Source organism: Protopterus annectens, chromosome 7.part0 (assembly GCF_019279795.1).
Source record: "Protopterus annectens isolate FY-2018-M chromosome 7.part0, PAN1.0, whole genome shotgun sequence".
Taxonomy (NCBI): domain Eukaryota; kingdom Metazoa; phylum Chordata; order Ceratodontiformes; family Protopteridae; genus Protopterus; species Protopterus annectens.
In genome coordinates, this window is record NC_056739.1 from 338247462 (window position 1) to 338275412 (window position 27951).

The following is a 27951-nucleotide window of genomic DNA, read 5'->3' on the forward strand; positions in this document are numbered from 1 at the left end:
TGGTAAGTGTGTGAACGAAGGTGCGTGTGTGATTGGGCGTGGGTTAGGTGAGTTCGAGTAAGGGCATGGGTCAGGTAAGTGTGCGATTGTGTGGACGTGAGGGTTAGGGTGGGGTAGGTGAGTTAGGGTTAGGGAGTGGGTAAGGTGAGTGTGTGACAGTTAGGGACCTTGGGGTTAGGGTTGGGTTAAGGTAAGTGGATAGCTAGTGGTGTATGTCTGGTCTAGTGTAGGGTTTTGTGAAGTGTGTGTATGGATTATTTATTTTGGTGTGCTTGTGTTGTGTGTATGTTTGTCGGAATTCTGACTGTTTGGTTTTCTGGTGTTTCGATTGAATGGGTTCGATATTATAACATTCAAAGTTGTAAGACTTCGATGTTATAATATAGACCCAACCGTGGTACCCCAGGGATCCATACTTGGCCCTATGCTCTTCAATATCTTCATTAATGATTTCCATGCAGCCATTCCTAACACTAAGATAGTACAATATGCAGATGACTCAACTTTAGTTTGCCCTGCATCAAACCTCCCTGAGCTCCAAACAAAAACTCAAACTGCCTTCTCAACTACTGAGAACTGGATGCTTCAAAATCACCTCATTTTTGGATGCCAACAAATCAAAAATCCTACTATTCTCTCCCTCAAAATCTCTACCCTCGACAAAACCTCTTTCAATATTATCAGCCATGCCAACTCCACTACAGAGGTTGTTCCTTTTGCTAAACATCTTGGAGTTACTATTGATGAACACCTAAAATTTGATACCCATATTCATCTAAATATTAAGAAAACCCATCAGAAACTTGGCATGCTGTACAGAAACTCCCACTTCATCTCTCCCTCAACAAGACAGACCCTCACCACTACCTACTTACTACTTTCACTAATGTATGGTGCTCCCCTTCTAACCAATCTATCTTCCTCCATCTCTTCTAAGTTAGAAACCTGCTATAACAAAATCTCAAAGTTCGCCACCACTTCCAAATACTCCACTCACCACTGTATACCTCTCCATCAGCTGCAATGGCTAGAACTCCCAACTACTTTGACTACCTCCAACTCATCACTACTCACAAGCTTATTTTTAAACCAACTTTATGCCCAGCACTAACTAACATCTTACCATTATACACCCCTCCCAGAACTCTAAGATCTGCCCACCAAAATCTAATTTCTGTATACATTCCAAATCGTCCCACTGGTCAGCTTCTCCTATCCTTTTTCTTAGCCAAAAAATGGAATTCTCTCTCTCCATCTCTAAGAATCGCTGAGAACTATGAACACTTCAAAACTCAGCTCCATTCTTACCTCTCCCATAAATGGAAATGCAATTGCACTCTACCTACCTAACCTGCTTAATACTTGAGTACATTCATCACACATAAGGTTTGTTCTTCCTTTCACATTAGGGATTAACCCTATGTACTGCCTTCTTGCTAATGTTACTTCTATACTATTCTCAGATGATTTAAACCTCTGTACTAATTTAACTCTGTTCTACTGCTCTCAACCACTAAACTTGTAAATATGTATTAAACGTTACCCTATGTTTCTGTTCAACTTTGTTTAGTTTTTGCTATTTTGTATTTAAAATCTGCTTACTTTGGTTCTATTTCTACTGTGTATTGTACGTCATATTATAGAGCTTGTACTATGTATTATGGAGATTTTCTCTCTGGGCCTCCACTGAAAATGGGCTTGAGCCCAGTGGACCTCCCCGGTCATCAAACTGCAGATAAATAAATAAATAAATAAATAAATAAATAAATAAATAAATAAAATGTTTTGTTTTGGATGGTTTGACTTGTTACCTCAGTACATGCAGCATAATAAGGGAAATCTTTCTTTACGATATTCATGGCTATTTTAAGAACTCTAAAGTGGATTGCTTGTAAGGAGGACTACAAGACTATGGGAACATACACTGTCCCTCATGACCACTGTGGTTAGTAATTCAAAATCCCAGTGCAACAAATGCAAAAGCAATTAAATCTATATAATGCCATCAGTTATATTATGACATTTAACTTAATGCACATTGGTCTGTTAGTTATTTATACCCTTCATCACCTTCATGTGGAGACCAGACTCATCTCATAATGGCCACATGCCTTTGGGAGGCATAACATCACTGCTTTACAAATTCTACTTCTACATTTGTGTCTCAGACCCAGTATTATCTTTCTCTGCTCCTTTCCATGAAAAGCTGCTAGACATATCCTGAGCTCCCAAAATGGCCTGGCTTAGGTTGCATCCTGGAAACTCTGTTTTCTATCAGAGATTATATGCGGTAAGATTAACATGACTGGAGAAGCATTACAGCTCTGACTTATTTCTCTGCCAATGTAACACTGAACCTGATAGACAGCAGGGAGTTGCACTGAGTGTTTCATGCTTGAGACAGAGAGAGATACCCTGCTACTACATCCCTAACAACATCGACAGAAACTGCTCCCTTCTTCTTCGAACAGATATCTGGTAAAGAAAGACCTAATGATTGCTAAAACCTTCTTCTTCCATTGCGATTAATTTCTGAGTCAGTGCAAAAGAGTAAACAAAAGCCAAAGATTAGTGCTGCCTACTGGAGAAGAAGAAGTATATATATATATATATATATATATATATATATATATATATATATATATATATATATATATATATATATATATATATATATATATATATATAAATAATACATATACATATATATTTACAAACACAAACACACACACGCACACACACACACACACACACACACACACACACACTTGGAGGCCTGCTAAAGAAAAGTTAGACATCTAGGCTATGTGAAACATTGAAAAACATCTATCTTCTACTACAGTTAGTCATCTTGACTTCAGAAGTATTGCTACTCCTATGGTCACAACACATGCAATGGTTAAGTGCCAAGCAAAATACGTTGTGCTCCTCCCTGAAGCTGAATTTAAGTAACAATACCATATTGCCTTTTATGGTATTGTTTTAATTTTATTTATTTATTTTATAAGGGTTCGATCAGTTTTGTTTTTATTTCATCCTTTTGGTATAGAAGTCTACATTTCCAACCACTTCAGGAAGCACATTATTTATAGGATCATAGGATCATAGGAGGTTACTAGGCTATTGGCACTGAGGTGCTTATAAGCCTAGCCAATAGTTTGGCCCATGTTTAGACATGTCAGCAACTGATGCCCCTGTCCAGCAGGGACATGGGTGGAATCACAGGGGTATATTTTCTGTTTCCCATCCAGTTATCCAGGTTGTGCTTAAAAAAGGATAAAGAGGTACTCTGCTTGATGTGCAAAAGGTGTCTATTCCACAGATGGGGAGTCTCTGGGACACAAATCTGTCCCTCCAACAAGTTCTGTTGATGTCAAAGACCAGGCTGAGGCTGCATGTGTGAGTTACTCGAGTGGAGCTTGACTTGCGGATATGCAGTAGTCTTATCAAGGTGAAGCCTGTGATCACCTTGTATGCCAGACAAAGGTCATCTCTGAGGAGTTTGTATGAAACTGAGTAGAGAAATAGGGATTTTAACCTATCTGTGTATGGTAGATATTTGAGGCCCTGGATTCTCCTGGTAAGGAACCTCTGTGGTCTCTCCAGCTGCTGCATGTGCTTTGCGAGGTACATGGTGAAAGAGGCATTGTTCTCAATAATGGGCCTTATAATGGAAGAATACAGGAATGTTATGACCTCCTTGTCCCTGGATGAGATACCCTTACTTATGAGGTGGGCCATGTAGAAAGCTTTCTGTACAACGGAAGCAACACGGTGGTCAAAAGTCAGGTTGCTATCAACCTGGGTGCCTAAATCCCTCACGACTGATTTCTACATTTACACATCCATACAAAATGTCTATTTTCCTACATAATCCCTAAAACTATTTATTTATCCATATTCTCTTCATGGAAAGACAGTTGTACTCTTTTCATACACTGGCATTTCTAAGCACGTGACATTTTTGTAGACGACCCCTCATTTTGCGTGACACATCATATCATTTGATAAGGACACAGCTGCAGTTTACATTAGAGTACCAGTTCATAAAGGAAAGCAAAAATGAATAGTTAAAAATCTCCTTACCATATTACTGACTGTGAGGCCCATGATGGCAATAAGAAGTACACCAATTATTCCAATGTAAATGGAGCGATTCATCTCTGTAGTTTTGTGAGATTGTTGATTTTCACCTGGAAAATGATTTGAGATGTGTGGAGAATTATTGCCTTCATACACATTGTTTACTGTACTAGCCAAGAAATCATCAACACTGCCATAAGTTAATGTACGTATTGGATTAACACCCTCAGTCTGTTCTTTAAAGGCCCTCATTGTTAGCATGTCATTGTGTCTGCTCTGAGTGGCTACTTCTTGCTTTAAAGTTGTTGTAGAAAATGAAAGTCTTGCAGCTGGTATACTTAAATGATTCTGAGTAGAATGGTCCACCTCTTTAGTACTTGTTCTACCTCCCCTTGGCAAATTCTTGGGGGAGACGTCTCCAACGGGCATTTTAGACACTTCGTCTTTCAGTGAACTGTTGCTCTGCTCTAACTGCATAGGTGTCACACTGCCTTTTCCATCTGACATTTCTACAGGAAGTTTAGCTGCCATGGTTCCAGTATTAATACTAGAACTAGGAACTTGTGAATATGCTAAGGTTTCTATGCTGTTTGTCTCTTCAGAAATTACAGTAGAACTTGGCAGAAAACCTTTGGTTAGCATGTTGGGTGATGTGGTTATCTGAGCAGGATACTTGTGTGTTGGCTTTACAGCTGGTGACATGTGAAATACTTTGGTGTTTGCTATGTGATATGACCCTTGGCTTAAAATCTTAGTTGTGGCCATTGGGGAAGATACATGGGTTTCATGGGTAGAGACCCTGGGCATGTTTGTGAGAATGAAGGCTGGATTGTGTGATTGAAGAATATTATTTGACCTTGTTTTTGTTTGCTTGACTGCATGCATGGAAGCTGGTCTGTATGGTGAACTATTGGTAGATAAATGTTTGATGCTGGCAGTCAGCCTTTGTAAAGCAGTCTTATGGGTATTTAGTGACAGTTGTTGTGTTACTGTGGTGACTGCCTGGTGTGATGAATAATCAGTATCTTTCCGAGGTGATACAGGATGGGTCTTAAGTTGTTCACTCCTTCCATTGTCAGCTGGAGCATCAGTACGACTAATACTACTTGTTACTGGAGCATCAGTAGGACTAATACTACTTGTTCTTTTATCTTCCTGATCAGCAGGTGGCAATTTACTTGGGTTAACAACAGATAATGCATTGTATGCAGGCATGGTGGCTGACATGTGGTCCTGACTGAAGTGGACAGAATGACCACTTGTTAGAAGACTGGCTAACCTTGTGGTTGGAAATGTGCTAACTAGTTCTTTGTTTGCTTGCATGTCCAATGGCCCACTGACCTGTGCACTGGTGGTTAATGTCCCAGGGGCAGATATGATGGATGGCACATTGGTGACAAGTTTGGCAGGTACTGTTTTGCTAGTTTGTATGTCATTTTTCCCATAGTCTGACATAAGGCTAGTTGATCCTATGGTCTTATATGTAATAGCCTGTGAAACACTTGTGCTACCATTAGGAAGTCCTTTGGAATTAAGTGCAATATGTTTCTCATTTGGAACAATGCTCACTGATGCTTTGTTTGCCAGCATGGTATCTGATGCATGGCTTATTATAACAAGATCTGGTTCTTTTTCTCTAAGAACAGTCAATGGTTCTTGGATTGCAGATGTAGTGACAGCCTGCTGGTACATACTGATGGTTGTTGCTTCATTTTCCAAAGATGTGCTGTGCCCAAAATCAGTTGCAAGTGGACTCTGTTGCAAATCTGTGTTTCCTACTTTATTACTACTGATGTTGAGAATGCTTTCCAAAGGAGAGACAGCAGTATAAGAGTCAGCAGCAGGCTTTGTATAATCAGTCAGGGTAGGAGTCGGTCGGTAGCAGTTGCATGTTGCCAAACCTACAATAGATGGAAAAAGACTATAATGCTTTCTAATGACGCCTGTTGACTTACCTAATTAGAGTAAGTATGTTACACGATAGCACACAAACATGTAGCTTAACATGTGCCTGTGTGTTCCATGCATTGGACGAAGCCTGCAGTATGGCAAATGGCAACAGCAAGACAAGCAAGTCATACCTTTATTTAACAGATACCCCCCCAAAGCAGCCTAACAAGACACAACCCATCAGTGACAATACAGCCACACAAGACATTCTTAACAGGCACGGTTAATTAAAGCCAGAGTTCCCAATACATTAGAGCAACAGCTTGTGCGTGGAAGCAGATAAGATATAAATGAGCAAATGTCAAAATGAAAAGGAACACCGAATGATATAGCTGGACTGTGATAAAACTGCTAATGCATTTGACAAGGGTTTTAAGCAAAATATATAAATGGTATGTTCAGCCAAAAAGGCCAGAAGCCATTCAAAAATTATATTATATCACATAAGATATGTTATGCTGCGCATAAGTAATTTTACTTTAAGCATATTTAATGGTGAATTTTTATTGGACAGTGTTTATAGTGTGAGTTGCTGGGAAAAAAATTGTTTAACATACTGGAACTCTAAATCATTTTCCACAGGTATGTACTATGATCTAGTTCACTGTTTTGTATGCCACAGATCATTTTTTTGCTTCACTGTTGTCTGATGCCAAACTTTCTTTACCTTCCAAATCTTTCTTTTTCTTATAGCTTAGTATATTTAAACTGAAAATGTGTTACTGCTGTGAATATACACCAAACAAGATTTCTAGCAAAGGGAAATGTTAGCAGCTGTAGTTTACAAATGATCTATGTTTTAATCACATGGTTCCATTTGGCACACAGTGTTCATATAGATAGGCAACAGTGTCCAACAGCATAAGCATTATAGGGAAACTATGGACTGTCCAGATGTGCTGCAAGGCCCTTGATGACATGTAGACATCATTTTTCACTCCTAGAAGGTCTATTATTTCCTTATAACACACTCCCTAGAGGGCATTACTGCACTGTGCAAATTGCCTCTGTGTTTGTTTTTTACTGAACTTTTTTGTAAAGTTTTCCAGTTTGAAGTTTTTTCCTTTGCTTCTTGGTGTCTTTCTGAAAAAATCAGCTTTGTTCCTCTTTTAGTTATAGTGGATTAGTTCACACATTGTACTTGTGGAAATGGCTAGATAACAGTCAAATGTATGCCTCTGCCGCTGTGTTTGCATCTATAAGTCTGTGTGTGTGTGTGTGTGTGTGTGTGTGTGTGTGTGTGTGTGTGTGTGTGTGTGTGTGTGTGTGTGTGTGTGTGTGTGTGTGTGTGTGTGTGTGTGTGTGTGTGTGTGTGTGTGTGTGTATGTGTGTGTGTTTAAATAACTCCAGAATGCACTACATGGCATTACAATACTTATCTGACTTGAGATTTGACTTGCATTTTTATCAAATTGAAAACAGATTTTAATAACATAATCCTATTGTGTAGTAATAAATAATACTGTGAAATATTAAAATTATAGCTCTCTGAGTGGGAGAGGGAGTGGAGTCTAACTTGAACTGTGACATTTTGTCCAACACTGAAAAGGTAACACGTTCACAAAACCAGACAGAAACATGTACACACGTGCGCACACACACACACACACACACACACACACACACACACACACACACACACACACACACACACATGCAAGCTCGCACGTATGTGCATGCGCACGCGCACACACATGCACAACAGTTTTATGCTGACACTGCTGGGTAATTACTTTTAACTCTGTGGTTTGATACCTGTTTTGACAAATGTGTAGCAAAAGACAGCTGCTTAGACAGAGGTCAAAAACAACTTTCAGTATTTAACAGCTATTTTGACAGTTATGTTAAACTGTGGCATTTTGGCTCACTTGTTTGCTGAGAGAAATATGGAGTTGGTAAGAAGCTTTATAAAATCATGAATTCACTTTGTATGGAGTTGCATTTATGTTGAACAGCTGTGTTCTTGCTTTTCATTAGAATTTAGGCAGATTTCTCTTAAGATTTTTACCAAGTTTAACCATTTTTGAAGGCCACTTGGAAAAGTTGAGTGGTCTGAAATTCTAAAAGTGGAAGACTTTATGAGTCTTCTTTGTTAGATACCACTTTTATGGCCCTTTTAAGCTATCTCTTTGAATTAGGGTACTGCTTATATCCTGAAAAGTTCACATTAAAATGTGAGAAAAGTGTAATTTTCTTCACTGGAAAAAATAGGTCTAATGAAGCTAAAGTACCTCACACTTTCATAACAGTTTAATTCCTAAGGCAGCAGAGAAACTCATATGTACAAAACAAGTGTGTAAAAACTACAGGAAAAATGTATTAGTTGTGCTAAAGTCTTACTTTGCTAGCTATGAACAGAGTAAACATTGTGAGCACATATGCATGTGTGTGTGTGTGTGTGTGTGTGTGTGTGTGTGTGTGTGTGTGTGCGCGCACTCACGAGTGCGTGTGTTTGTATGTCTGCATGTGCGAGAAGTCTTAAGATCTCAGACAGAAAAAACATAATGGATGTTGATGAGCTAATGATATAATCACTATATATTGCTTGAAGATACAAATGAGGACTCAACTACTCAAATGACACAGGATTCATGGTGCTAGTTTATATTACTCCTGCAGGCAGTGTTCTATCCATATCTGACCTTGCTGTCAAGGTTTCATTTCTATGATGCTACAATTATGTTGTGTGAATGGTTTTGATTGTAATGGTTGATGGTACTGGACATGTATGCTTACATAGACACAGGAGAGTGGGTCTAATATTATAAGCACATTGTGTAAACCAAACAAAAAAACAAACTGAGAAACTATGAAATGGTCACAGAACAAAAACAAGAGCGAACCTGCATAAAAATCACCAAGGCAACTGTTATTTATTTGAAAAGCTTTTCGTTTACTTGCTGAGCACACTTCATCAGAAAAACTAATAAAAAATAATAAAATACACAAGTCAGGTTTATATAGACCAAACAATCAAGTTTTCAATTAAACTTTCAAGTAACCCGCGAGTTACTTGAAAGTTTAATTGAAAACTTGATTGTTTGGTCTATATAAACCTGACTTGTGTATTTTATTAGTTTTTCTGATGAAGTGTGCTCATCGAGTGCACGAAAAGCGCTTCAAATAAATAACAGTTGACTTAGTGATTTTTACGCAGGTTCGCTCTTGTTTTTGTTCTGTGACCGTTTCATAGTTTCGCTATAAGCACATTATTTAATAGAGGTCTGAGCTGTAGTTAAGAAGGAAATTAAGCTACAGATAGTAGCAAGGGGAATAAAATATTTAAGTCTGACTTGCAGGGGTGCTTTTTAATGGAGGGAGTGGTAATTCTAGGAATAAAGTGTGGAAGAATGTTGCTGAGAGTTGGTCACAAAGGGGATACAATAAAACTAGGGATAACAGAAGGATGGGTAGTGTATAAAGGACGAAAATCTGAAAGGGACAAGTTGCAACCAGTAGATAGATTCAGTAGTCTGATGTACTTCTTCCATCAGTTTATTCACCTGTTGATAATATCTACTCTCAGAACACCTAGTTGTAAATCACTGTTAGGCAAAGGCCCATGTGAATGTACTGTGGTCATGAGTGTGATGTGCTATTCCAATTTTAAACATAGGGCCTTGTCTTCAACAGCTAGTCATCCAAGAAAAGTACTGCATATCAATACTGATGTGCCAGGAAGCAAAGAACATTGACTTACCTACTGAAAAAGCAGTATGGCGGCTGATAGCCAACTTACAGAAAAAAGCCAGTACTGGTAATTTAAACTGTTTACTCTAATTTTAACTATTTATGGAACACTTAACAGTGAACATGTTACCTTTTCTGTAATGGCCTATTTTTGTGACCACTTGCAAGGACTGTATTAATGCCACTAAGACTACAGATAAAATCCACATGTGGATCTACTCTGCCACATATTCAGTCTTGATGGTATGACTCATTCTGGAAAGGATCTATGTTCAATGACTTGCTAATACTTTACAGTCTGATTAGTACAGCAGTATATTCCATTATAAGGGTATCTGCAAACAAATTAATGTTTGATGTTTGGGTGATTAGTTAACTTTTGAATATTAGAAAAAAAACAAACAAATTGACATTACATATAAGCATATACACTCACAGTACAAGGTAACATCTCCTCAGTCTAAAGAGTTTTACCCATCTTCACTGAATTTTGAAAATATTTTCATTTTACTCGACTGAAACTCTACATGAATTTTATTTTAAAGTACATGAAGCATAGAACAAACATTGATTAAATACATTGTGTATTACAGCCTCAAAGATCAGAAATTTGCTCAGAAACAGCAGCAGTTAAAAACAAGCGCCATTTTCATGCCAGCAGTGCACTGCAATAGCAAACCATTGTGATAGCAAACCACTGCAATAGCAAACCACTGCAATAGCAAAGCACGTGACAACTATTTGGTTAAAAAAATCAAATTAAAAATCAAATTACAACAAATAAAATCACAAATGTGCATCAACAGAAATACACAAAAGTAAAAATCATTTACTGAAAACCTGCAATACACAAAACACAAATGCTTTACCTTTCGGGGTAGGGGATATTAAAGTTGTCTGCTCAATGACAGTGAGAAGGTCAGGACAGGTCCAGTTTGGGTTTGAACTAAGTACTAAGTGAGTCAGATTTAAGGCGTTAATGATGGTGTTCAACATTTGCTCTACTGTCTCAGTGTATTCTTCTTTCAAGCTGTCACGTACCTGGAAAGAAGAAAGAGAGAGATAAAGTAATAGAAAAAAATGCAATAAATAGAAAGGCACCAAATTACTATTCCTCTGACTGATGCTTTTGTAACTAACTGAGTGAACTATCAGTCACATTTTGCATTTTAAATGGAAAGACTTCGGAGAACCAAACAAAATAATCTTTTTTCAAGAGCATATCTTAAATTGATATTGTTTATATTAAAATTATTTAAAATAAAATAATACTATGAATAATTAGCCTCAAACATCAAAACCTTAACTCTACTCCTTTCATGGGTAGGTGGTCACAAAAAAGTTTTACCAATACATAAGTACTTGTGATATAGGTCAGGAAATGTTGTCAAGCATGTAGTAAAAGTATGTAGTGATAGGTGTTTTTGTGTGTGTGTGTGTGTGTGTGTGTGTGTGTGTGTGTGTGTGTGTGTGTGTGTGTGTGTGTGTGTGTGTGTGTGTGTGTGTGTGTGTGTGTGTGTGTGTGTGAAAGAGAAAGAGAGAGAGGGACAGCATCGATGTGCTTTACTGATATCAAAGCATGGTGGGGATAAGTAAATGGTGTCTGAAGAGTGAGTAAGGTATGAAACCCCTCCCGTCTCCACAGAGAAGCCACAAGAGGATACTCCATGTACACTCCAGTGAGAAATGGAGATCCAGGAGAGGCGCAAAGGTACTGCTGATGCACATCAGTCATAAGAGACTAAAAAAAATATAATCCTTCCAGTTTTACACTGCAGGTCAAACTAAAAAGTGCACAAACACATACTTAAAGCATCACAAAACTAACGGAAAGCAAAGTGGCTATTAACAAGAGAACAGGGTAAGAGAAACAAGAGGGGAGAATGTGCTCTGTTGAACAGAACTCTCTCCCTATACACACAACACACATACACACACACACACACACACACACACACACACACGCACGCACACACAAATTCACTACAAAAACTTAGAAACACACACACATAGATCCATACACAGGCTTATAGCTGCAAACACATATGAGCAGATCTGCATACAGTCACATCTATTCATTGACTGTTATCTAACCATTTCAAAAAACACCACATGTAAAATATTTCACTATAAGTAAAAACAACGAAGGAGTCTGAAGTGTAACCAATAGAAGGAAGTCAAAACTTTGTCATCATCCAAAACAAGAGATGCCAAAATGTGTTCCAGAAGTATAAACTAACAAACTCAAATGATTTCCTAGCTACAATTAATGGACTGTCAGAAAATCACATTTGTGTGAATACCAGGTTCATTTTTAAATTTTTTTTCAGAATTTACATCAGTGCCCCCCCCCCATTTGCTTTCTTTAAAGTTTACAGAATGTACACAAACTGTATGCCCCCAATCACTACTGAGATACCTTACTCTGCCTGGCACATGCAATCTGTTCAGAGCTGTTGCAAGATTGGGTAGTGCCCCTATTTAGCAACCTTCCAGACTGAAGATGAGGTTGAAAAAAAAAAAACCCTCCACTTAGAGTGCATGAAGTAGTCCTTTACTCTATCAACACTTCTCAAACTGCACCTACGAGCTTTAATAGCTCCGTGTTACCTTCATACTAAGGAAAAACTTCTTATGTAGCTTCATAACAGATCTGGGACAAACACTTAGCTAAAACGTTGTAAAGCACTAGATTACCTCCTTGCTGCAGTTAATAACACACAAAATTTACTGACTCGTGTTGCTTAACTAATTATTAATGCTGTTTGCAGGAAGTGACAGCACCTCTTTTGCAATGGCATTCATGCCTCCTAACATTTTATGCCCAGGATGACTGTTCCTTCTCCCTATCTTTCCTATTCCTATGACTCTCTCTCAGACATTCTGCTTTACACTGCCATACTGATGTACTGATGCCTGTTAATGTACTGCTGTTAGACATACTGCTGAAGGTCCCATACTATAGTAGGGATGCCACCCTCACAAACTCAGGAACCTCACATGGCCTTCCTGAAAACACTAGAGGGGATAAATGTATCACCAAACACCATCATACTAGGTGCTAATATAGACTGGGAACACTACTCAAGCCCAAACACCCCTTAAAAGTTCCTGGAATTCATAAACTCAAATGCCATGGAACAACTAGTCACCATCCCCACAAGAGGAGAAAACATACTTGATCTCATCATCACGGACATGGGAGCACAATGTTCAACACCCCTCACTGGTGAGATCAGATCACAAACTAATCTCGCTGGAGGTCCTCATCCCACCCCACCTGAAATAAAAAGACCACAGTAAAGAACTTCTAAGCCGACTTTTACACTTCTAAGAGACTAGTGTGGTCTCCTTTAAGGCCCCCGAGCCGAAGGAAGAAACAATAATCACAAATGAAATGCCTTTTACCAGCACCCTTCCACCACATGGAGCAGGAGCAACAAACAAGGCAATCCCAACAAAAACAATCTTTGTACCCTCTGGTGGACCCCAGCCATAAACAAACTCTACAACAAAAGGAGGAAGCTACTACAAGATAGAGCAAAATCCTTAAAAGGTAAGACACCCTTGATCACTATAAGTAAAAACTAAGAGCTCTCATAAAATCATCCAAAGCAAATTTTGAGAGAAAAATAGCTAAAGACTCAAAGACAATCATAAGGCCTTCTTTAGCTATGTTAGAAACCTGGGAGGAAACTCCCAGATATGCTCAGAACTAGTTCAAAATGATGTGAAGATTACTGATCCTACAGACATTGCCAACATACTGGCTGACAGGTTCAGTGCAAACAGATATCTATACCCCAAACATCTCAAGTGAGAACTGCTCTCCAAAGCAAAAACACAGCATCCATGGGACCTGATGGTGTTGTGCTCCACGAACTCAACGAGGAATTAAACCCACAGCTAGGACAGCTGTTTAATCATAGTCTTACCTCTGGATGCAACTGTGGTCCCACTTCACAAACTCCACCGACCCTGGAAATTACGGCCCATTAGCTTGACAAGCCTTATCTGCAAAGCCATGGAGGATCATAATGGACCTCATAAATAAAGACATAGGAATTTGCAGACTTTGGATCCATCCCAGTTTGGCTTTGTCAAAGGCAGATCATGCCTTCTAAACTTGGTTGACTTTTGAAACAGTCACCAAAGCCATTGATGAGGGAAAGGCAGTCCATACAGCCTACCTCGATCTGGCCTTTGATACAATAGGTATCATTGAAAAACTCATCAGCTTAAATGTTAACCCATACATCACAAGATGGGTTGCAAACTGGCTGAGTGACAGAACCCACAGGGTCAGAGTTGCTGGCGCCATATCAGACTCAAAGCCTGTCACAAGTGGTGTACCACAGGGCTCAGTCCTGGGCCCACTCTTGTTTGGCATCTACCAGGAGGGTTATGGCTGACAAAGTTTGCAGATGACTGCAAACTTAGTAGAAAACACATCTGACACAGATATCCTTCAGAAGGGTCTCACAGAAGCGGATAACTGGTGCCAGAGCCATGGCCTAAAGTTAAATGCCAAAATGCATAGTCATACCCTTGGGAAAAACAAGGTTACTAGCTACCAAATAGGTGGCAATCCACTGAGTACAGAAGAAGTTATCAGGGACCTGGGGACCCAGGTTGATAGTAGTCTGTCATTCGACACCCATGTAGCTAAAGTAGTTAGGAAGACCTTCTACATTGCCCACCTTATCATGAAGGGATTCTCATCTAGATCAAGGGAGGTCATAGTCTCCTATACTCATCACTCATCAGACCAATGATTGAGTACAATGCCCCATTGAATGTATCTGACCCGACACTTGCAGCAGCTGGAGGCAAGTTCCTCACCAAAAGGATAAAGGGTCTCAAACATCTGTCCTATGCTGCCCGACTGAAAGAACTCCAGCTCTATTCAGTCTCAGAGGTGACCTTTGCCTAACATACAAGGCCATGTCAAACCCAGATTTGATGAATATGCTTCACCTCAAAATCTAGATCCGTCAGAGCCACAAGGCGGAGACTTAAACCTCGGTGCTGGAGGGATAGATTCATCACCCAAAGACTCCCTATGCTGTGGAATAAAATCCCAGTATATGTGAGGCAGAGCACCTCGCTGGCCTTGTTCAAGATAAATCTTGACCAATGGATGGGAGATCATGATATACCCCAGGGATTACCTCAGTGTCACTGCTCAACAGAGGCACAGCAAAATAATGGGTATAGTTCCCCATACTAAAGGGGTGACGTAAGCCACAAAACTATGGGCTAGGCTTGTAAATGCCCTCGGGCAGATAGCCTAGTATGAACCTATGAACCTATGAACCTATGTGGCTCCTCGCATCTGTACCGATGACTTGAGGTGGGCAGAGTGATGTGCCCATACTATAGTAGGGATGCTATGTGGCTCCTCACATCTGTACCAATAACTTGAGGCAGTCAGAGTGATGTGCCCGTACTACAGAAGGAATGCTATGTGGCTCCTCACATCTGTACCAATAACCTGAGGCTGGCAGAGTGATGTGCCCGTACTATAGTAGGGATGCTATGTGGCTCCTCACGTCTGTACCAATAACCTGAGACTGGCAGAGTGATGTGCCCATACTACAGTAGGGATGCTATGTGGCTCCTCACATCTGTACCAATAACTTGAGGCAGTCAGAGTGATGTGCCCGTACTATAGTAGGGATGCTATGTGGCTCCTCACGTCTGTACCAATAACCTGAGACTGGCAGAGTGATGTGCCCATACTATAGTAGGGATGCTATGTGGCTCCTCACATCTGTACCAATAACCTGAGGCTGGCAGAGTGATGTGCCCATACTACAGTAGGGATGCTATGTGGCTCCTCACATCTGTATCAATAACCCGAGGCTGCCTCAGATCTGTACCAGTAACCTGAGGCTGGCAGAGTGATGTGTCCATACTATAGTAGGGATGCTATGTGGCTCCTCGCATCTGTACCAATAACTTGAGGCAGTCAGAGTGATGTGCCCATACTACAGAAGGAATGCTATGTGGCTCCTCACATCTGTACCAATAACCTGAGGCTGGCAGAGTGATGTGCCCGTACTATAGTAGGGATGCTATGTGGCTCCTCACATCTGTACCAATAACCTGAGGCAATCAGAGTGATGTGCCCATACCATAGAAGAAATGCTATGTGGCTCCTCACATCTGTATCAATAACCCGAGGCTGCCTCAGATCTGTACCAGTAACCCGAGGCTGGCAGAGTGATGTGTCCATACTATAGTACAGATGCTATGTGGCTCCTCACATCTGTACCAATAACCCAAGGCTGGCAGAGTAATGTGCCTGTACTATAGTAAGGATGCTATGTGGCTCCTCACATCTGTACCGATAACCTGATGCTGGCAGAGTGATGTGTCCATATTATAGCAGGGATGCTATGTGGCTCCTCACATCTGTACCAATAACCTGAGACTGGCAGAGTGATGTGCCCGTACTATAGCAGGAATGTTATGTGGCTCCTCACATCTGTACCAATAACCTGAGACTGGCAGAGTGATGTGCCCATACTATAGTAGGGATGCTATGTGGCTCCTCACATCTGTACCAATAACCTGGTGCTGGCAGAGTGATGTGCCAATACTACAGAAGGAATGCTATGTGGCTCCTCGCATCTGCACCAATAACCTGAGGCTGGCAGAGTGATGTGCCCATACTACAGAAGGAATGCTATATAGCTCCTCACATCTATACCAATAACTTGACGCTGGCAGAGTGATGTGCCCGTACTATAGTAGGGATGGTATGTGGCTCCTCACATCTGTACCGATAACCTGAGGCTGGCAGAGTGATGTGCCCGTACTATAGTAGGGATGGTATGTGGCTCCTCACATCAGTACCAATAACCTGAGGCTGGCAGAGTGATGTGCCCGTACTATAGCAGGGATGCAACGTGGCTCCTCACATCAGTACCTATAATGCAAGGTTGGCAGAGTGATGTACTTTAGTGGATTTCTTGCTAAAGCATGACAAATGTCTCAGAATGACTTAACATTGTATGTTCATATCCCTGCTCCATGCTGTTGTCTCATTGTGTAATTATATTCCAGTAAGTCTTTAATTACACCCTACATGTTAAATCACCTTGATCACCAAGGCTAAAGAGGTTTAAGTGACACACAAAGAACCAAAGCTGCAATAAATTTCACTGTCACTAAATTGCATTGCAAGGCATTTAGACTCTAAAGTTTTAGCCTAGCTTGATCCAGCTTACCTCCAAACTTATTCCCCTTAAAAAACTTAAATTTTCACAAATATTATGATACTTCATAATACCTATCTCACTCCAATCATTAAAAATAAAATATACCCAACCACCTTTCCATTCTGTTCCTATTGTGATAAACACAAGGCTGATCGAGCTGCAAGTGCACCTACAAGCTACGGTGCTCAGAGTCCAACTAGAAAAAACAGGCTATGAAATGTCTAATTACTTTGTTTTCTTCTTCATCACAATCTGCAATCAATTTCTCTTAAATTAAACACAGGGTAAAGCATCTCCCAAATGAGTGAACTGTGCTGTCTAGGTTTTTAATTTTGTGCAAGTAATGGTACAAACATAGGAGATAAGTGAGTAAGAATAAAGGAAGGTTACTGGTCTGATGATACAGAACAGTAATCAAATCTATACCCATATGTCATATACATTATACTGGAGAAGTTGTTTAGATGCCATTTTTTAGTTAATTGAAACAACTTCAAAATGTGTCCCATTTTATCGTTAACAAAAAATGAATCAATTATAAAGCCAAAATTTTGATTTGTCAAAGGGAAGAGAAACTTTTTTTTTTGTTTTCGCTTCTGCAGATTTACTACTATGCTTAATTAATGAATCTTATTATTTATTTTAAGAAAATAATGCCGTGCAGTAGAAAGTGGAAAATCAGATCCATTGAACTAGAATCTCTTCAATCAGGACATCTATGTGGCACAAGAGCAAGGCACATATATGCTCACTAATCTGAGGCTCCATAACAGACCTAATTGAAAAGGAAAGGAAAGGAAAACACAGACAGTTGTTTGGGGATTGGGCAAAGGATCCCCTCCCTCATTTCTAAACGCAATTCCAGGTAAGGGTCAGTGTTTCCTTTCCTGTTGAATTGTTAATAGAATAGTAGGTTCACAGTTGCTCTTTGAAAGACTTACAAGTTTAAAAATGTAAAAAAAAAAAAGATAAATATCAGTATATGGTAGGAAATTGCTGTCTGTAAAACTGCAATCCCTTTTGAGTAATTCATTAGAATAATGCATGTTAAGAACTTGAAGACAAGATAGGCAGAATTATAATATTTAACAGTAGCAAAAGAAAGAAAAAAATAAAAACAAACATGTCGATCGAAAAAAATAAAAACAAACATGTCGATCGATTGGTCTGATGATTTTAAAGGAAAAGTGTTACGAAGTATCTGGACTACAGTAAGATTTGCAGCTACAATCCACGTTAACAAGGTGTGAAGAATACAGCAACTGACAGGGGTGCCCCAGTCACTTTTTTATGGGAATCAATAACACAAACAAAATGATAAAACAAAAAAAAGGTTGCAGATATATACATTGAAAACTTCATATTAAATAAGTTAATCCAATCTGTGTAACAAGCTGAGTAATTCTAGGGAAGGTGTTGCCTTTGAAGAATCCCTCTATTAAAGTTTTTTTGGGGGGGTGACTGCATCTTTTATAGGTTTCTCATGAAAGTATCCTTAATGCTTAATAATGTTTTTACTTTTTCTCATTTTATACACACACACACACACACACACACACACACACACACACATATATATTTTATATATGGATTTACCTCACTTTGTAGAAATCACATATTATTGAATCTCACTTTGTCGACACTCAAAATATCGAATTCCCACTTCATCGAAACAGCAGAACTATAAATATCTTCCTAGGGTAACTAACTACTTACCCAAAAAGAAACAAAACCCAAACTGCACCATCCCTAACCCACTCCCTTAACTAAATATACCAACTCTGAAATTGCACTACAGTTGGGAAAAGGGCAAAGTTCACCATCTTGCACAACAGGTTACTTACCCTGGGAAAATCTTCACAGTTCCGCTGCTTCAATGAAGTAGGAGTTTGATATTTTGAGTATCGACAAAGTGAGATCTGATAATATGCTATTTTAACAAAGTCAAGTAGACCCACATATATATATATATATATATATATATATATATATATATATATATATATTTATATACACACACACACACACACACACACACACACACACACACACACACACACACACATACATATATCATTTTTACTTTGTGTTTCTCTTTACTTTGACTGTAACTGTGAACACACTGTGTAACACAATTTTATTTAATTGTACTCTTCTTCATTTAATTTGGATTTCTATGTGAACAACTGTGTATACTCTGCATATATATTTTTACCTCATTTAATTTTGATTTTTATGTGAATAACTGTGTATAATCACTATGTAATGCATATTTTTATGTGAATAACCATGTATAATCACTATGTAATGCGGTGCTTTTCTCCCCGGGTCTCCACTGAAAATGGGCTCACTGAGCCTTGTGGACCTCCCCGGTCATCAAACTGAAATAAATAAATAAATAAATAAATAAATAAAATATATATATATATATATATATATATATATATATATATATATATATATATATAGTAAGCCACGGTGGTGAAGCGGTAGCGTTGTCGCCTCAAAGCAAGAGGTTCTCCCATTCGATTCTCAGCTGGAGCTCCTTCTGTGTAGAGTCTGCATGTCCTCCCTGCGGTCAAGGGGCGTTCGAAAGACATGCGTGAATGGGCATGCCTTTGTTGAAGGTTGGGTGTCAGGCTGGCATATCAGCACCGTAACAATTGACTGCCAATCATTAGTGGACCGGAGTTCTGCTGTGACGACCCCTAACCTGGAAAAGCCGAAAGAAAAACAATATATATATATATATATATATATATATATATATATATATACATATATATATATATATATATATATATATATATATATATATATATATGTACACACATATATATATATATATATATATATATATATATATATATATATATATATATTTTTTTTTTTTTATGTATCAAGCCACCTTTCTAAATGCACATACAGATATGCATACAGAAACATAGTTTTATTGTGTTCTTAGATCTGCTGCTAGCTCCATAATCAGTATGCTACAGGCATGCAGTTTCAAGCAGTAACAGATCAGACGATTGTCTAACTGACCATTCAGTGGTAACCACTAAGAAACCCATATAAAAGAGAAAATAATAATAAAAATTCTCAAACCCTTTCTCAATAATTCAGTTGCTGCAATTATATGAGTTTTCTAGGAAGGAATTGTTACAAATTTCTGGTTGTTTTAAGTAGCACATTTGAAAAGTGTACAGTGTAGTACACTGCATTAAATAAAGGCATGCTCAGTACCGCTAGACAGGAATGGAGTTTATGCACCACCTTTCAGAGAAATTTGGCATCATTTGGCAATGCAATCATCTTAGCCAGCTTGCAACTGTCTTCATTTCTGGTTATCTAGAGCTCATGTCCTTCGTATATATCTCACGTGAATAATTAAGAAACAAGCAGTCACAATACAGAATCCTGTGGGATACCACCATTAAATGCGATCAGTCACAATACAGAATCCTGTGGGATACCACCATTAAATGCGATCAGTCACAATACAGAATCCTGTGGGATACCACCATTAAATGCGATCAGTCACAATACAGAATCCTGTGGGATACTACCATTAAATGCGATCAGTCACAATACAGAATCCTGTGGGATACTACCATTAAATGCGATCAATCACAATACAGAATCCTGTGGGATACCACCATTAAATGCGATCAGTCACAATACAGAATCCTGTGGGATACCACCATTAAATGCGATCAGTCACAATACAGAATCCTGTGGGATACCACCATTAAATGCGATCAGTCACAATACAGAATCCTGTGGGATACTACCATTAAATGCGATCAATCACAATACAGAATCCTGTGGGATACCACCATTAAATGCGATCAGTCACAATACAGAATCCTGTGGGATACCACAATTAAATGCGATCAGTCACAATACAGAATCCTGTGGGATACCACCATTAAATGCGATCAGTCACAATACAGAATCCTGTGGGATACTACCATTAAATGCGATCAGTCACAATACAGAATCCTGTGGGATACTACCATTAAATGCGATCAATCACAATACAGAATCCTGTGGGATACCACCATTAAATGCGATCAGTCACAATACAGAATCCTGTGGGATACTACCATTAAATGCGATCAGTCACAATACAGAATCCTGTGGGATACCACCATTAAATGCGATCAATCACAATACAGAATCCTGTGGGATACCACCATTAAATGCGATCAGTCACAATACAGAATCCTGTGGGATACCACCATTAAATGCGATCAGTCACAATACAGAATCCTGTGGGATACTACCATTAAATGCGATCAGTCACAATACAGAATCCTGTGGGATACTACCATTAAATGCGATCAATCACAATACAGAATCCTGTGGGATATCACCATTAAATGTGATCAGTCACAATACAGAATCCTGTGGGATACCACCATTAAATGCGATCAGTCACAATACAGAATCCTGTGGGATACCACAATTAAATGCAATCAGTCACAATACAGAATCCTGTGGGATACCACCATTAAATGCGATCAGTCACAATACAGAATCCTGTGGGATACCACCATTAAATGCGATCAGTCACAATACAGAATCCTGTGGGATACTACCATTAAATGCGATCAGTCACAATACAGAATCCTGTGGGATACCACCATTAAATGCGATCAGTCACAATACAGAATCCTGTGGGATACCACCATTAAATGCGATCAGTCACAATACAGAATCCTGTGGGATACCACCATTAAATGCGATCAGTCACAATACAGAATCCTGTGGGATACTACCATTAAATCACGATCAATCACAATACAGAATCCTGTGGGATACCACCATTAAATGCGATCAGTCACAATACAGAATCCTGTGGGATACCACAATTAAATGCGATCAGTCACAATACAGAATCCTGTGGGATACCACCATTAAATGCGATCAGTCACAATACAGAATCCTGTGGGATACTACCATTAAATGCGATCAGTCACAATACAGAATCCTGTGGGATACTACCATTAAATCGATCAATCACAATACAGAATCCTGTGGGATACCACCATTAAATGCGATCAGTCACAATACAGAATCCTGTGGGATACTACCACTAAATGATCAGTCACAATACAGAATCCTGTGGGATACCACCATTAAATCGATCAATCACAATACAGAATCCTGTGGGATACCACCATTAAATGCGATCAGTCACAATACAGAATCCTGTGGGATACCACCATTAAATGCGATCAGTCACAATACAGAATCCTGTGGGATACTACCATTAAATCGATCAGTCACAATACAGAATCCTGTGGGATACTACCATTAAATGCGATCAATCACAATACAGAATCCTGTGGGATATCACCATTAAATGTGATCAGTCACAATACAGAATCCTGTGGGATACCACCATTAAATGCGATCAGTCACAATACAGAATCCTGTGGGATACCACAATTAAATGCAATCAGTCACAATACAGAATCCTGTGGGATACCACCATTAAATGCGATCAGTCACAATACAGAATCCTGTGGGATACCACCATTAAATGCGATCAGTCACAATACAGAATCCTGTGGGATACTACCATTAAATGCGATCAGTCACAATACAGAATCCTGTGGGATACCACCATTAAATGCGATCAGTCACAATACAGAATCCTGTGGGATACCACCATTAAATGCGATCAGTCACAATACAGAATCCTGTGGGATACCACCATTAAATGCCATCAGAATGGAAAGATAAGCCTCTCAGACTCGCTGCTTTCCATTATTTAAGTAGTGCTATCAGTCTTTTACCAATTAAAGTATGAATGGTTTACCATTTACTGCTCTTAATTCGTCACCTACTCCCTTATCTTGGAATAGTGTTAGGTGCTTTACCAAGGTCAGGATAAGCAGCGCACACCAGGCGCTTTACCAAGGTCAGGATAAGCAGCTCATACTGTTCACTCACAGTGCTGTTACTTCTTTATAAAATGCCATAAGATTCAAAAAATAAGATCTCCTCTTAATCTGCCTTAGTAGCCCACATTTACATTTTATGGAAGTAGGACCCCTAACTGACTCTGGATATACTCACATTTACATTTTATGGAAGTAGGTCCCCTAACTGACTCTGGATATACTCACATTTACATTTTATGGAAGTAGGTCCCCTGACTCTGGATATACTCACATTTACATTTTATAGATGTAGGACCCCTAACTGACTCTGGATATACTCACATTTATGTTTTATGGAAGTAGGACCCCTAACTGACTCTGGATATACTCACATTTACGTTTTATAGAAGTAGGACCCCTAACTGATTCTGGATATACTCACATTTACGTTTTATGGAAGTAGGTCCCCTAACTGACTCTGGATATACTCACATTTACATTTTATGGAAGTAGGTCCCCTAAATGACTCTGGATATACTCACATTTACGTTTTATAGAAGTAGGACCCCTAACTGACTCTGGATATACTCACATTTACGTTTTATGGAAGTAGGTCCCCTAACTGACTCTGGATATACTCACATTTACATTTTATGGAAGTAGGACCCCTAACTGACTCTGGACATACTCAAATTTATGTTTTATAGATGTAGGACCCCTAACTGACTCTGGATATACTCACATTTACGTTTTATGGAAGTAGGACCCCTAACTGATTTTGTATATACTCACATTTACGTTTTATAGAAGTAGGACCCCTAACTGACTCTGGATATACTCACATTTACGTTTTATGGAAGTAGGTCCCCTAACTGACTCTGGATATACTCACATTTACATTTTATGGAAGTAGGTCCCCTAAATGACTCTGGATATACTCACATTTACGTTTTATAGAAGTAGGACCCCTAACTGACTCTGGATATACTCACATTTACGTTTTACGGAAGTAGGTCCCCTAACTGACTCTGGATATACTCACATTTACATTTTATGGAAGTAGGACCCCTAACTGACTCTGGACATACTCAAATTTATGTTTTATAGATGTAGGACCCCTAACTGACTCTGGATATACTCACATTTACGTTTTATGGAAGTAGGACCCCTAACTGATTTTGTATATACTCACATTTACGTTTTATAGAAGTAGGACCCCTAACTGACTCTGGATATACTCACATTTACGTTTTATGGAAGTAGGTCCCCTAACTGACTCTGGATATACTCACATTTACATTTTATGGAAGTAGGACCCCTAACTGACTCTGGACATACTCAAATTTATGTTTTATAGATGTAGGACCCCTAACTGACTCTGGATATACTCACATTTACGTTTTATGGAAGTAGGACCCCTAACTGATTTTGTATATACTCACATTTACGTTTTATAGAAGTAGGTCCCCTAACTGACTCTGGATATACTCACATTTACATTTTATGGAAGTAGGTCCCCTAAATGACTCTGGATATACTCACATTTACGTTTTATAGAAGTAGGACCCCTAACTGACTCTGGATATACTCACATTTACATTTTATGGAAGTAGGACCCCTAACTGACTCTGGACATACTCACATTTACGTTTTATAGATGTAGGACCCCTAACTGATTCTGGATATACTCACATTTACGTTTTATAGAAGTAGGACCCATAACTGATTCTGGATATACTCACATTTACGTTTTATGGAAGTAGGACCCCTAACTGATTTTGTATATACTCACATTTACGTTTTATAGAAGTAGGACCCCTAACTGATTCTGGATATACTCACATTTACGTTTTATAGAAGTAGGACCCATAACTGATTCTGGATATACTCACATTTATGTTTTTTAGAAGTAGGACCCTAACTGATTCTGGATATACTCACGTTTATGTTTTATGGAAGTAGGACCCATAACTGACTCTGGGTATACTCACATTTATGTTTTTTAGAAGTAGGACCCTAACTGATTCTGGATATACTCACATTTACATTTTATTGAAGTAGGACCCATAACTGATTCTGGATATACTCACATTTATGTTTTTTAGAAGTAGGACCCTAACTGATTCTGGATATACTCACATTTATGTTTTATGGAAGTAGGAACCATAACTGACTCTGGATATACTCTATTATGACTCTTTTGCTCTTTCTCAAACATTTTTCACAGAACAGTGATCAAGATAGAGACTAACATTTATGGTATGCAAAATAATACCTCCTTTGCCCACACACAAACTCTTGGTATCACTACAAATTATTGGTATACATTTGGAAACAAGTCCATACACTAACATTTTGTTTAAACAATAATGGTACCGGTTTAGTCACATTTTGCTTGATTCTGTATAGAAATCCACAATTATTGTCTGATCCTATGGAATATGAGTTTATATTTTTACATGTGGTGGCAGCTGTCATGTCTGATATTATATAAGGGATGAGCTTCTTTGTTCCTACAGTACTCTGGTAATTCTTTACCTAATGTAAAATACTCACTAGGTTTTTCTACAAGTACATTTGCTGTGCCCTGTAGCTGAGTGATCATGGGTTTTGATAACCTAATATTCATTTTTTTCTTTTAAATTTCTTCTAAAGTATTTAAAGCATTTATTTATTTTTTTAAAATCAACTGGAGATCACAAATAATGTAAGGATGAACTTTTAGACATGATATCTCCATCTCACATCTTAATGGTCCAGGATTCAGACTTGACCTCTGTGTAGAATTCTGCAAGACCTCCCTTCTAGTTAGTCCAGCTTCCTCCATTCCTCCAACATACCAAACATTTGTAATGACAGATTTGATTGCATGAATATATATATACATATTTACATATACATATATATATATATATATATATATATATATATATGTGTGTGTGTGTGTGTGTGTGTATGTATGCATATATATATATATATATATATATATATGTATGTATATTTTCCTGGCTATCAAATAAATAAGGAAAATAAAATAAATTCACTAACACTGCTGTTGGACCCTAATGGAACTTCTACAATTAGCAGTACTTTTTCCAATGAACAAGTAAGTTTTGTTTAAGAAATAAGTGGACATGATCGTGGTATTTGGTACTGGGATCCACAGAAAATATGCATTATAATTAATTCCCTAAATAGTGTCTATTTTGGTGAAACATAACACTTCCCCATAAGGGGAACTAATCTCACCAAAGCATGACTTAGTAAATCATAGCTTTTCAAACAACATTAGAGCCTTGAAATAATTCTACCAAACGATTACTATACTGTGTAGAAGATGATATAATGCATGCTGTGTGGAACACTGAAATGCTCAGGGAGAATTACTATAAGGACAGTGTTTTTGGTATTGTATGGCATGAAGAATACATCTCTATATATGTCTGTGCTGAGCACAGAAGGGATACCATAAAAGACAAATACAGGTGCAATCAATGTGAAGTTAAAGAAAAATCAAAAATAGAGATAATCTAGGAAATGACAGGATTAACAGTTTACAACACAAAAGAGGGGATGAGACCTGTAGATCTGTGCTTGTCACATGGGGAAATAATTACTAAGATGGGGATAAAATACAGGCATTTGTTTACCAGGAAAGTCCGGCTGGACACAGGTCCATTTTTAGCGGAGGCCTGGGGAGAAAAGCTCCAATACAATATAGTACGAAAAGTGAGATACAAAGAGAAATAACATCATACATAATTACAAAGAAACAAAAACATCATGCATAATTACAAAGAAACAAAAACATGATACATAATTACATACTTTAGCGAATGCTAGTATGTTCTAACATTCTAGGTGTGTAGTAGTATGGCAAGAAAAGCACTGTAATCCCTTTTGTGACTACTTAGAACAGACTTCCTATTGCAACATTAATACAAATGCTGATTGACTTCAAGCGGGTATGCAGAGTCATGAAGGAAAATGGCCACTTAAACAGAGAGGTAACAGAAAAGGTATTGCATATGAAGAAGAACTAAAATACCTGGACAAAACTACCTGCTATCAAATTGTGCTTGACAGATCAGTGCTAATGTAACATGTTATTCATCTCACTGAACCATATGCTCTTTAAAGGTGCAAATGCTTCCAAACAGGAACCATGTAACATCCCATGGGGCTGAAGTCTAAGCCTTTATTATTTTTTTTTATCTCCACTTGATTTCAAAACCAGAAGTATATGCTTTAAATACTTCAGAAAAAAAACTTTTAAGTAAAGTATACCCACGTTTTACTTGATTTAATTAACTAACTCACATAATTTTTGAGTCTGGCCAATCCTGGATAACAATTTACTTGGCTAAGCCAAATACACTTCAGGATCAGAGTACAGAGCTAGTTACAAAAGCTTTTGGCATATCTAGATGTTCAAACCTACCTTTTCTTCATCAGCAAAAGGAGGAATACAGGTGGAGTCAAGATAATCATGCATGGGCATTAATTCTTTGTGTGGGTCTTCTGGAAAATATCTCTCCAGAGTGTCTGCTAACACACTGAAGAAAATTTTAACATAACATCCTGGATAATTATCTTTCTGAAACAATCAAATAAAAAATAAGTGTTTAGTTCCTTTTTAAAAAGCAATACATTTTTTCACTAAGCAGATAATTTTATAGAATAATATGTCAAATAACTTTGCATTAAGCAAGACACATTTATTTTCTTATCTTATCAAAGCAAAAGATATGCAATATACAAACTTTTTTTTTCAGTTACATATAAGCCATTTGCTTCCTCAGTTTTCAAAACAGGATGTTCTACTTGTACAAACACAGTCAAATACCAACAGCAAATGCTGACACAAAAGATGTTTGGCTATAACTTCAGATGCAGTCAGAGGTGCAGCAGAGTGAGACATCACAGCTTTAAAGCTCCTCCAAAATGTATTGTATTACATTTTGTCTTCAGAAAAGTAACCATGGGAGCAAATCATAAAGTCAGACTAACATATTAGTAGCTGCATTAGCAGAGGACGGGACCGGTACAGCAATGGGAACAATCGCATCACATTTCCAAAATTACATTTCCTTTTACACAGTGCACAT

At 38.3% G+C, this 27951-nt stretch overlaps 1 protein-coding gene across 1 annotated transcript in view; it reads right to left on the minus strand.

Annotated features, from left to right (window-relative positions):
- Window positions 1-27951, minus strand: part of LOC122806454 (mucin-12-like) — an 88968-nt gene that overhangs the window by 16827 nt on the left and 44190 nt on the right. The window contains exons 4-6 of the mRNA XM_044076913.1: window positions 27285-27440; window positions 10593-10764; window positions 4087-5984 (exon numbers count right to left, since the gene is read on the minus strand). Of these exons, the coding sequence (XP_043932848.1) occupies window positions 4087-5984; window positions 10593-10764; window positions 27285-27440 (2226 nt within the window). The remainder of the gene's footprint in view (window positions 1-4086; window positions 5985-10592; window positions 10765-27284; window positions 27441-27951) is intronic.